We start from the raw sequence: 12755 nt of genomic DNA on the forward strand, positions 1-12755 counted from the left end.
AAGAGAGAGTGAGAGAAAAGCCTTCGTCTCAAAGCAGACCTCACACTGGGTTCTGTCACTACAGATCAAAATCCCCTCAAAGCCATAGATCACTTCCACTATAGTTCACATGTTTCACACTTAGAAACTGTTTACCAGACTCAAAAGAGTTTGCCTGCACAGCACTCACACACGGATATAGCTTAAAAACCAAAGACAGAGCTCACTCGCAAAACAATAACTGCTTTCGATCCCAGAACACTGCACTTAAACATTTATACACTTTGAGGGGACGACTTCTTCGCTGCAAACAAATATTTACATCTATATGCTCAGCCCAGCTGAGTGAGAGGGTTGTGATGCCAGCTCTGCCTACAAGTGAGCTGACTGGCGTGACAAACACAGGAGTGTCTGCTCCTTTTTCTTGTGGAAATACCTGTCAGCGCCTGTCGACTGCTCACGCACACAATGATACATACAGGCATAAACAGCCAGGGACAGTCTGTCTCCTAAAAAGTTCCTTTAGCGTACCTGTGTGAGGCAGCAATACCAACCATCGCACAGTTTTGCGGATAAGTGACAGGCCTATATACGTGTCTGCCGGTGGTTAAGTCGGGGCCTAAAAGAGTGCCGCTTGGCTTAAATACGCCGACGCCGCATTGTGGTGCAGGGAGGAAACCTGTCTTTGGAAAGTCCTTCTGCTTGAGAGAGAAATGTCCCCCCTCATCTCAGATAAGGAGCTGATGAGATAAAACGATAAAGTCAGTGCTTCTCCTGGGTCTTATCTGATGCTGTTATCTGACTGCACAGCACCCACCATCTCGCAATCTTTACACCCTTTAAGCACCTCTCTGAAACACTCACACCAGCATCATCGCAGACACACACACACGCACACGCTCGCCATCCAATGCTCAAACATTCTAAACACCGTACCAGCTTATTGATTACTTTGACACGCTCCCATTGTTGAACAGATGGCACACCTAATATCATGTGAAATGGAACTGTTCTGTGTTATCTCATGGGGAAAGGACATAAAATGACTATTTTCTCACCTTTCGGAAAGACAGAGAGGGAAAAAAAACATCAGGAAAGGGGGAACAGAAGGTGTGCACTTACCTCTATGTCTGTTAGTAGTCTTATCAAACATAAGCATGGCATCATCAACCTGGAAGACATAAGAGGAGTACCGACATTAGCTTAATCTTTTCGGCAAGTACCTCGCATCACCTTCTCCCTATTGAATCGCAGCTCATCTACTCGCAGTAATTGCTCTTAGAATATTTATTTTCACTCCTTTACACTGATTTCTTCCCCAGCACCCCTCTTCCACATAATAAATCGGAGTTCACGCTATGTTGTCGGGTTACCACTTCCATGTCCATCTATAGATTAAAATTTCAGCGATAAAGAAATCCATGCAATCACAGTGGCGTTACATGTTTTCTGGATTAGATGTGGCAAATATGTGAAGAAGTGAAGAGCAGCAATGGGAGAAAAATTAACAAAAACTACCAGAAGAAAAAAGAAAGAAGGAAGAAGAAGAAAAACTGTGTTGACAATATGTTTATTTTGATGAACACTGATGTCCAGTCTTGGGGAGAGGGACAGATACACACATTATACTAAGCGGGTGTGAGACAAATGTGATCCTTCCTCATCTCAGAGCCCCAGCAGCAGCAGCAGCAGCAGCACCATCCACCATAATATCATCCTTCATCATGTCCAATAAAGCCACACACAGACAGGCAGCATTTTTTTTTCACACATCCCCGAAAAACAGATCTCTAGACACACTCTTCTTTCTATAATGCTGATGAAATGCTTAAAAAACAGACTGAGGCATGCTCATTTAGCCTGTGATGTTGTCTAAGAAAAAAAAAAAGAAAAGAAAAAAAGATGGAGGAGTAGAGAGCAGCAGCAGCAGCAGCAGACAGAAACAAAAAGAGGGAGCACTCTGCACCATTCACTCCCTGGTTATGGTCTATAGGTAAGTGTAACTGTACTGAGGAGGCTTAATAGTGTGCAAGTGTGCATCTGTGCTTTTCACGGGAGGGTTACAAAGCTTCGGGAGGAGATGGGAAGAGACAAGAATAGGGGGTCTCACTCAAACCGAACTGTCTGATTGGATAAAGAGAAGTGTCTGGCAGCCAGGCAGACTAGCGCTGGCACGCTGTTCGTGCCACCCTCTTGCCACACATTTGGCACACAAGATGTTGGCACAGCTTGTAGGGCCAAGTTACTCACTGTATGGCTCACAGGCACTTGATTTGCTCCTCCCTAAATTATTTCCAAATTGTCAATTTTAGCAAGCAATACTGATGTGAATCCTCAAGTAACTTATATATGTATACACACACCCAGCGCCTGAGCACCTGAACTGCTGTTTGCCAGACTACCTGAAAAGGAAGGCAGGCAGAGCCTGCAGGTAAATGTTGCGGAAAGGTGGGGCTTATTAAATCCTACAGAGTTGCATCAGTTCTGCAAATTAGTGATAAACAACAGCTGTGACAGAACAAAACAATGGATGTTACGTGTGGTTAAGTTAAGCCAGAGTCATTGCAAGAGGGAGACATGGCAAGTAAAGAATCCTGAATTAAAACGTGGAACTTGTGCAAGGGGTGATATTGTTTAAAATGGCAGGCAGGCATTTCACACTCACTTTCTAAAATAATAATCGCTTGCTTAAGTCTTTACAAAGAGGACAAAAGTTAGACAGGCAGTCTATCTTAAGTACTGTCAGGAAATGCTCAAGTGTGGGTATAAATTCAACAGAGCTGCTGGTACTTGAGCTGGCACTTTTATACCATCACTAACAAAGTTATTATTTTCCCTGGACTATTTCTCTTTGTCAACACAAAAGGGGTAAAAAAAAAAATAATGAAGTTTGCAGTGTCTCTGAAAAATGTGCTATCTGATGACTGTGTGGCGGGAAAATATTACAGGGGGAGTACAAATAAACAGCTGCTGGGCAACATCACCTGCAGCAACAGTTTTCTAAACAGACATTTAAAATGTCACCAAACCTAACGTCTGTCTCATTCCAGCCGATCTAATCAAAATCACATTAAAGTGAGAGGAAACTGGGAAACTGGAACCCATAAGTGCTAACAGCAGCAGTCCACAGGCTAAGTTTAAAGAACCCAAAGAAACTTTTAGACTGTTTAGTGTCTGCACAGCACTGAAAACGAGAGGTAAGAAAACTTCGATTCGGTCCGTTTCTGTAGCTGGAATTCAGCTTGTAGCACCAGAAAGGGTTTCTAATGCCTAAGCATTTGACAGCGTGAAAGCTGCATTGCAGAGCAAAGATGGAATGGCATGTTTACCAACTATGGTAAACGTTTAATTTGACAAGCGTGGCTGACAGCCTGTGATCATTTACATGGGAGACAGAAATTTATAGCATTTGACTTCTGTCATCTAATGTCAGTGATACTGCAAGAGCCAACACAGTCACTAGTCCATGCATCAGTAGAAGTGCAAACAAAAATGGCATATTTATTTGACACTTAAAGAAATACAGGCACATAGAACTTCCCAAAACATTAAATAGAATAGCATTGTATTTTAGTAGTAACACAACATAAATTAACATTAAGACCCTACTATATCAGAGAGTTCAAACATATGCATACAGTGTGAATGACATTACATTCACGTGACCAAACACTTGGCGACAGTGGGGAGGAAGAACTTTCTCCTAATAGGAAAAGACCTCTGGCAGACTTAGTTTAAGGGAGTTTCATCCATCTGGCTTGATCGGTTGGTGAGAAAGAGTTACACTAATAGGAAAAACTACTGGGGCACTTACAGATTATACCTATAGAAGCCGCTCAGCAATGGAAACCTATGCCACGTATTTGTGCTGATGTTAATGGCAGATTTGGTGTGGAACTCTGCAGTTATTGAGCCAGCAGTGCATGGGCGAAATGTATACACTATGTGCCTCAAATCTATAATTTTTAGTCTGCAGTTGATCATGGAATCTTGGTAGTATCACGCTTTAATTCAGCAAGCTTTTTAGAATAACCCATTCTTTCACAAATGTTTGTAAAGACATGGCTAGGTGCATGATATTATATTGAGCCATAGAAACAAACCACTGGTCTACAATGATTTGCTTTAGCTGTGTAATGGTCAAAGCTTGTAAAATCAAGTTAAAACTAAGGCTTCTCTTCCAATTTATACACAGATCAAAAACCTCAGCAAAGATTTGAGCTGTCACTTGAGAAAGCATAATGCCAAAAATGAAATAGACTTTAGACTTGAGAAAATGAATTGTTGATGGTCACAAACCAGGAGATGGACTAAGAAAAACTCTACTTCTGCAGAAGAGACGCCTTCAAGCCATACTGAAGTACGCTAAGGACAACCTGGAGAAAGATTATACATACTGGAAGCACATCCTCCAGTAAGATAAGATGAAACTGGAGATCTTTGGGCAGAGAGACCCAGTAAAACACAGGGGTGGGAGCATTATGCTGTTTGGATGCTTCAGTGCGTCTGGAGCTGGGAATCTAGTCAAGCACGAAGGAACCATGAAGGAAGAAGATTTCAAAAGAAAATCTCAAGCAGTCAGCAGCAAAACTGGGTCTTGGTTGTCACTTTGTCTTCCAACGCAACAATGACCCAAAACATATGCCACTTTTAGTAAAGAAATACTTCCAGAAGACCAAAGTGAATGTTACAGACTGGCTTGTGCAAAGCCCTGACTTGAATCCCACTGAAAATCGATGGGCTGACTGAAGACCAAGATCCATACCAGAGGACCATCAAATCTGGAAGAGCTTGAGAGATTCGTCCTAAGAAGAACGGGCTGGGAGATGTGTGTGAGACTTATTGTAAACTACAACAAATAACTGCAGGCTGTAATCCATCAAAGGAAATGCAAGAAAATGCACAGCTGACTATTAGTATCAGGGAGCTAATAATGTAATGCTGACATTGGTCATTTTGGTGCTTATGGAATAATTGATTTTCTGTGTCCAAAATAAAACTGGGATGTTTGGAGAAGCTGTGTTAAAAATTCCTTGCTCTGTTTAACAGTTTGGGAAATAGTAAAAAAAAAAAAGAAGAAGAAAAAGAAAAAAAGAAATATTTTAACATTTTCATAAGGGGGTTAATAATTCTGTCCTCATCTGTAAGCCTGGATGAGTTATTACAGTTTTGCATTATCTAATTAGTTTTCATTTAATAAGTTTTTGTTTTCAATTTAGTGTCATTTCAAATTCCAAAGTAGGTTTATTTGTTTCCGTTTAGTTTTTATTGTTAGAAAATGTTTCATTTTAGTTTAGTTTTTATTATGCTCACTGTATAATTTGGAGAATTTATGTCAAACATTCAGAAATAAAAATGCAAATACAGTGCTTTTTGAAGACAGCCTAAGCATAGTCATGTAGACATCTCAATAAATATACTAACATTAAAACTTAAAGAGACATCTTGCACTTTTTAATTTGAGTCATTTTTTTTATAGGCAATTTCAGTTAGCTCTCATGTTTTTAAGTCCAGTTTTTTCTTCTCCCATTAACTGTTTTTTTCCCCACACATAGTTTTTGTTTTTTTGTGTCATTTTAGTTAACTGTAACAATCTCGGCTACAATAAGGTGAATAACATACGTCTTTCATCTCTGTCAATAAGTGGATGTAAAGTCTTGAGCACTGCGGTGGGTTGTGTTGTCATGTGGTGCTGTATAAACAAGTGGCCCACAGTTTCATCAGCCATCAGCCACCACGAGCCCTTCATGCAGCATGACATTCAGATATCTGCACTCTAATATTGATAGTATTGCCACCATAAAGCCATTTACAACCTGAGAGCAGAAAGACTGCTACTTTGTAAAATGAAGTGAGGTCTATTAAAGGAAGTGTATTACATAAATGTGTGAACTGTGTTGTTGTGACATTATTAGAAGGACCATCCTGTCAGCGAGACCCATCCAACAAAGAACACAGATTCACAGTGAAGCACTGATGGGCACTTTAACAAAGAATGTGCACATCATGTGAGGGTCACACTCCAGCAGGTCATACTATACACCCCCCCCCCCTCTCTCTCCCTCTCTCTCCCTCTCTCTATGCCACTTGCAGAGTCTATAGAACCATCTCCTGTGCTTCAGGGCTTTTCAATGTAGTTATTCAAGCAGAACACAACTGTGTGCCTCCATCTGATAGAAGGTTAAGGACCTCTTCACTGCTCACAAAAAAAAGCCCGCCACACAGAGGTGAGGCCAGGCTCACCTCAGGGAAGAAATCTTTCTCTGTCCTCCTCCTCCTTCTCTTTCACTCTTCCTTTTCTCCTGGCACAGTGAAAAGAAAGGTTCAAAGGATAATGGCTGTCTTATCACTATGTAAAAAGGGAATGGGAACTCCAGCGAAGTGCCTGGCCTTTTGTGACAATGAAGAAAAGAGCAAAAGTCTATTTCACTGTGGTATATGCACTGGAACAGTCCATGACCGCTTAAGAAGAGGCTGCTGGAAGGCAGTCAGCGGGCAAGAGGCCGGGCAGCTCTTTAACTGAACCTGCAGCAAACACATCTGAACCAAATAACCTCTAACAAAGGGCCAGCAGAAGTATATTATTTATGTCAAGTGTTGGCTTACTAGCAATACACAGCAAGAAGGTAGTGATTTGATACTAGAGCCCTTTCCTCTTTCTGAATCCCATTGTGCAAGCTCTTACACTGTTGCTATTACAAATTGTTCATAATTTCTGTGAATAAAGAACTTCTGCCTGGGTTTTAAAGGCATCGACCAACAGATCACACATTAACTGGTGCACTGGGAGCTTTTACGCATTCACTGTGTTGTCAAACAACAAATCAATGCAAATGCTAGAAGATTAGCATCCTCCTCTGAGTTCTGGAGGACCAGAGGAAATACTTAGTGTCCTTTACAGGTTGTGTGCTTTGATTGATTAGTAGTGTTTACGCAGTATTTAATGCACCTCTGAAAGTTTTATCTACAGCATGCCTTTTGGTTGAAGTTAAAAGATTTTTTTGCTGCAAGTTCTGTCTGTGAAACTATTTATTTTTTCTCTATTGTCAGACCACTGAAGGTAAGTCATCTTCAGAGTAACATGACGGTAAAGCTCTATATCACTCTGCTTCAATAAGCCGAGAAAAAGAGACCTTTTCTGACATATAGCACAAGGTTCAACCTCACACCAAGTACAACCTCTTTGTCTGTGTCAATCCATATGTTTGAACAAGCACAGAAAAATACATGCTAATTCTAGAAAAAAAGAAAAATGTGGTTGAATGATGAATTATGTATCAAAGGACAAACACATCAATAAAGGCTAATGTGCTCTGTTTTTGGACAGGAAAACAGCAGAGGTGCCAGGTGACAGGGGGAGATTTAAGAGCTCTGGAAATGAATTATGACAGCTATTTAGATAGGTGTCAAATGCACATTTACATTCAGCTCATGGCTGAAGGCTAGAGGAGCTTTCCTGCAATTTGGGGGTGACACTGATATAGATCATATCTGATGCCAAAGGAACGAAGGCCTGAGCCACAGATAGTGACCTGAGAGTAGGCTGTGCCTATCCTTTTGTTGCGTCTCTGTCTTTGTACTGGCACCTGGTGCAGTTTTGTGTTGGCTGCACTGGGATACACAGTGGTTTCTTTTCTTGCTTTTATTGCACTTGCTGTGAACTCCATTTTTATCTGAGTGGAAAGAATTGAGCTGTGTGTAGTTATTAGGCAATTTTGGTGTCAGTTTTGGTGTCAAGGATTACTGGGATTTGTGCTCACGCTGCCAACACCAAAGCACTGACTGGGCTATTTGCATCGGTTTACCAGGTGATGCTCAAAATCATTTGTGGCCAATTCAGCATGAAAAAATCCTTCTACAAATGCCTCAAATACAAAAAAAATATCATAGTGCCAATTTTCTATTGGCACAACTCAAAGCAATAAATACAGATCATGTGAACAAGTTTGGCCCTCAATATACCCTACAGTAAGAACGCTTTTCATAAGTAGAACCCTGGTTTAAGCCCTCTTGCTGGCAAGCATCCATTTTTCTCAAGTGTTTCTGACTAAAGGGCCGACTCCCTCCTGTTTCTAGGTGCAGCTGCTTGTAGCCGAACTTGCAGGACAGCCTTGCAGCCGGGTGGGTAAAGGGGGCAAAAAAGAAATCCCTCCATCGATCAGTGATGTATCACATCATTATTATCATTACCGCGATGACAGATAAGGTCATGGTCAAGGAGAAAAACTCCGCTCGTGCTGCCCCTTCATCAACACTCCCCTCGCAGTAGTGCATCTAATATTCTATTACAATGATGGCAATTAACAGAGAAATGATAGCGACCAGTGACAATGGACAAATTTGTGACAACCCTTTCAATTGTTCTTTTGTAGAGGAAATCTATATCATTGTCTGGGAACGTTGAGCTGCAGTGTGCTGCATCCACGCTTGAGCGCTTTTACAAGTGGTAGTTTAACGAGGAGCAGAGGGCAAAATTTTAGCTCCCCATAAGCTCTTGCAATTACACAAGGTGGCAAAAGGGACAGCGTTCTTAAGCGTGAGCCGAGATGGACGATCTATTCTTTCAGCTTCCAACGAGCCAGGGGCCAGGCCAGCTATGTTTAATCTGGTACGCAACCTTTTTCTTTCCCAAAAGGAATATTCCTTATTATAATGGATGAGTGGCAACCCTCCGCAGAAGTGATAAAAATGCACGGCTAGAGTGCAAACTTAACACACACATCACACACATACAGATAGAAAAAGCACAGCGATGTCGGGGTGAAGAGGCGCTTATCTGCTGTCTGCTCTGTCTACCACATTTCTTTCTCTTTTTTCTTTTAAGTAAATATGTCTGTTTCATAGTTTCTCACAGCATAACTTTATTCCTTAACTCTTTTGAAAATAAATAACATTTTTTTTTAGAAATGCCAATTTGCACAGATCTAAAGGGACAAATACTTTGTTCCTGGACAGAAAACACAAGGTGCTGCAAAGCTGCCCTAGCATTAACATATTAATCAGAATCAATCACATGTTTGATTGGCAAATACAAGTCTTACCTGTTACACTATATTCTGTATAATATACAGTGTGACGCAACCGCAGAGCTCCACAAAGGAAACTAGCTGACAGTATACACGCTTCATCTATTATTTTTATACCCACTGCTGAAAAACAGAAGCGACAGACGGATTTGTGTTTTTCAGCATTTATTCCACAGGAATTCTTGTGTACGTAATTATTAATGATATACACCACTGGCGGATTGTCACTGCTTATTCCACTAACTTTCCCTCTTGTTGACATTAACAAAATGGCTTGAGAGAAACAGTTGAGGAGGACAATTCCTCAAATCTGTCAGGATTACATATTTATGAGGTCCCCTGCTCAGCATCCAAGGAGGTCGCTATGGTGATACAAACTGATGTATATTCGAACAATGAACTTTGCTTTGTGTGTCGAGAATGCCTTAGAGCATTGTTGAAATGGTTAGAACAGATCCTACCACGGAGCTCTGAGCAGCTTTCAGATCAGCAAATACACAATTAAAAAGACAGTCATGCTGAGGCCACTCTAATCAATGTACTGTTACAAAGAAATGTAATAAAAGGATGATGGAGTGATGCCTTCAGGAGGCTGTTGTATTGTTAGAGCAGACTGTAGCACTGTTGTGCCACAAAAATATTTTATTAGCACAACTCCACACATCTAGGCTCCCACAAAAAAAAAAAAATGGAGGTAACAATGAGTCATACTCTGACACCCTGTTCTTGTAAATGAACCAAATTTCTATACAAAACAATGTTTTATTCTTAAGTAATCCCAATCATGCACTACAGAAACATAACGCTGTCACCCAGGGAGTCTTGTTTACCTACAATTAAGGAACATTCTTTCTGCGTCCATCCTCCAAACCAACCATCTGTGATACTGAGCAGATTGTATTAAAAGGAAAATAGCCTCAACCTTTCATGAAGGATAAAAGTCAGCTTTCAGACTGGTCTTAAAAGCGGTGTGTTTCTCATTTAAAACAGCCACTGTGACCCCATTACACTGAAGGTAACCTCAGGTTCTCACTTCCTGTGTCAACTAGAGTTCGGTATATTGCTGGGTCTGGCCCTCTGTTTGGCCTCACAGAGGCATGTCCACACACTTGAGCTCAGTATGCTTGAGGAAGTAGGACTTGGTCTCGTCCATCAATCCGCCTGTCTTCCTTTGCCAAGCTGCAGGGAACTACCCATTATGGAGTCATTTTATTAATAGGGCCCCTTTCCTCTCCGCCACACTCTTGCAGAGTGCCTCCTCATTCTGTCAGAATGGAGTATGCCTGCAAGCCACCTCCATGAAACTGCTGCACCAGGGCCCTCCCTCTTTCTCCCATGTGAAAGCTCAGGCTGGGAAATATTATGCTTTCAAGCTAAAATAGTATTTGGAGAGGTGAGCAATCCCTAAGCCCTACAGCAAACAGTTTAACATTGAGGACTTATTTAAAATGATGTCCTTCCTCCTAGAAAGCCAATCAGATTCCTCTTTTAGCAGACACACACATGGACAAAGGCACAAACAAACACACAAAACAAGTTTGACATTCTGCACCCCCCTTTCCCCCCCTCCTTGTAAATATATACTTCAGAGCACCTTTGACCGGAGGGTGTGGAAAGGTCAGAGGATGCAATATAGTTTAGGGAGGCTGAGTGAAAACACATTGCAAAAAGGTTAAAGACATGGCTGGGGAGAGGTTTGTTTAAATTGACTTAATATGAGGAGATTGCAGAAGATGAAAAGGATTGAAGTGGCATTAGGGTACACAACTTCTATTAAATCCATTTGAATACATATTAAGTTCATTCACTTCAAAAACCTTTCCCATATTCCATTCACAGTCTTGTTGCTGATATTTCATTTCATTATTTACTATATTTTGGAATTCAAATATTCAGCCAACGTCCCTTTTACTGTCCCTCTTAAAGTTTTTGCGGTTGCTCTCTCGGTTTTCATTGCAGAAGCAGTAAAGGTGTGCAGACAGTTTATGCCAACATAAAAGCAGCTTCCAATGATTAAACCTTTTTTCAGCACCTTTCTTAGAAGTCCCATTCCCATTCATTTTCAAACATAAAGAGCCTGTTTTAAAACTCTATTATAAATGCCACCTATGCAGATCCAGTTGCTTAAATCAGGCTCACTGTGTTGCTAAAAGAGTATTTAGAACCATTCGAACTTTTAGCACTAGTCAGAATTAGCATGCAGGTAATATGCCAGTGACATGCCTCAGTGACTGACAGAAAAACTGTCTGAGAAACTTTTCACCTTGCTTCCTGATAAGATCTTTATCTAATTGTCTGCATAGTGCAAACTAGAAGGAATACGAATAAAACTGGTATCAATATTTCATAACTGGGCTAAACTGCAGTGAGGCAGCAAAACCTCTGTTTCTTAAAGTTTTATTCTAAATGTAACTGCAGCATACATAACAACATTTACTAATATTTGAGTATAGGCCTAGTTAGACTTTAACTCAGAGTCAATTAAATTTAGTTTCAGTTCAGTTTTATTTATACAGAGCCAAGTCACAACAACAAAACAGCTAGCTTAAACAAACTACCAAAGATAAATCTTACGTTTTGTTTACATGGACTTTTACAGTGTAGGGCCAGAAAAGCTCCAGTACTATTCAATTGTAAAGATGACCAAGTATTTTTCCCACGTCAGTTCAACCATTCCTACAGTTTAAATGAGCCACCACTGACAGCCTGGGTTGTTGTGGAGAAGCAGGGATTGGTGCGATTTGGCGTGTAAGGCGGACTCAGGAGAGGTTTGTTCACATGTTGGTGCCATACCCTACAACAATCTGATGCTGATTAGTGTATCTGATAGCACAGCAACTATTTGAGATTTAAGTTAAACTTGAAGACGTTCAAAGGATGGTTATAGGCCAAAGGACTGCAGTGCTGCTTTTGCCCTCCAGGTAGGGTTGTCCCAGTAGCTCTGATGTCATGAGAAAGCTATGGATTGCAGCATAACTAAGCGAAGGTACCGGATCACCTGATTCAGCCCTAACTATATACTTAATCAAAAAGGAAGGTTTTAATCTAATCTTAAAAGTAAAAGAGAGGTTGTCAGTCTCCCGAATCCAAACTGGGAGTTGGTTCCACAGAAAAGGGGCCTGAAAGCTGAAGGATCTGCCTCCCATTCTACTTTTAAATACCACAGGAACCATTAGTAAGCCAGCAGTCTGGGAGTCAAGTGCTCTATTGCGGTAATATGGTACTATTAGGTATTTAAGATAAAATGGGGCTTGATTATTCAAGAATATCAGACCTAGTTACGAAGCCTGCTATTTCTTTTAATATACACTATTACACTAATAAGTTACTTGCAAGATAGGGTCTTATGTACAGTTTTGATGGGCACATTATTGAAATAAGGCATCTCTTCACCACTGATATGGAGCTGTGAAATGCCGGCTTAACTGAGCTCTTTTCTTCAGTGGAGAAATGACTAGATAGAAATTAACCTAGTCTGAATGAGCGCTTGTCCTTCTCTGTGATAGTGTCTGTTCTTCTTCACATGTGAATCTAAGAGGTGGCCTTGAATTGGAGAGGTCGCTTTTAGTTCACTTTGTTGTGTTTGAGTATACTCAGGAATGCAAAAGGCTTCCACTGTAGCCCTGTGACTGCTTCCGCTTAACTAAAAGACACAGCCAGAAGTGCCTCACATAATAAGCCATTTACTAATTGTGTTAATAACCAGGCGAAAAATAAAATCTCAACAATGGACTATTTTGTGTCCATGAA

At 40.8% G+C, this 12755-nt stretch overlaps 1 protein-coding gene across 1 annotated transcript in view; it reads right to left on the reverse strand.

The window, feature by feature from the left end:
- The window catches only part of msi2b (musashi RNA-binding protein 2b), a 258025-nt gene that overhangs the window by 113431 nt on the left and 131839 nt on the right, over window positions 1–12755 (reverse strand). The window contains 1 exon segment of the mRNA XM_019363878.2: window positions 1102–1150. Coding sequence (XP_019219423.1) covers window positions 1102–1150 — 49 coding nt within the window.

This window comes from Oreochromis niloticus, linkage group LG10 (assembly GCF_001858045.2).
Source record: "Oreochromis niloticus isolate F11D_XX linkage group LG10, O_niloticus_UMD_NMBU, whole genome shotgun sequence".
NCBI classification, from domain to species: Eukaryota; Metazoa; Chordata; class Actinopteri; order Cichliformes; family Cichlidae; genus Oreochromis; species Oreochromis niloticus.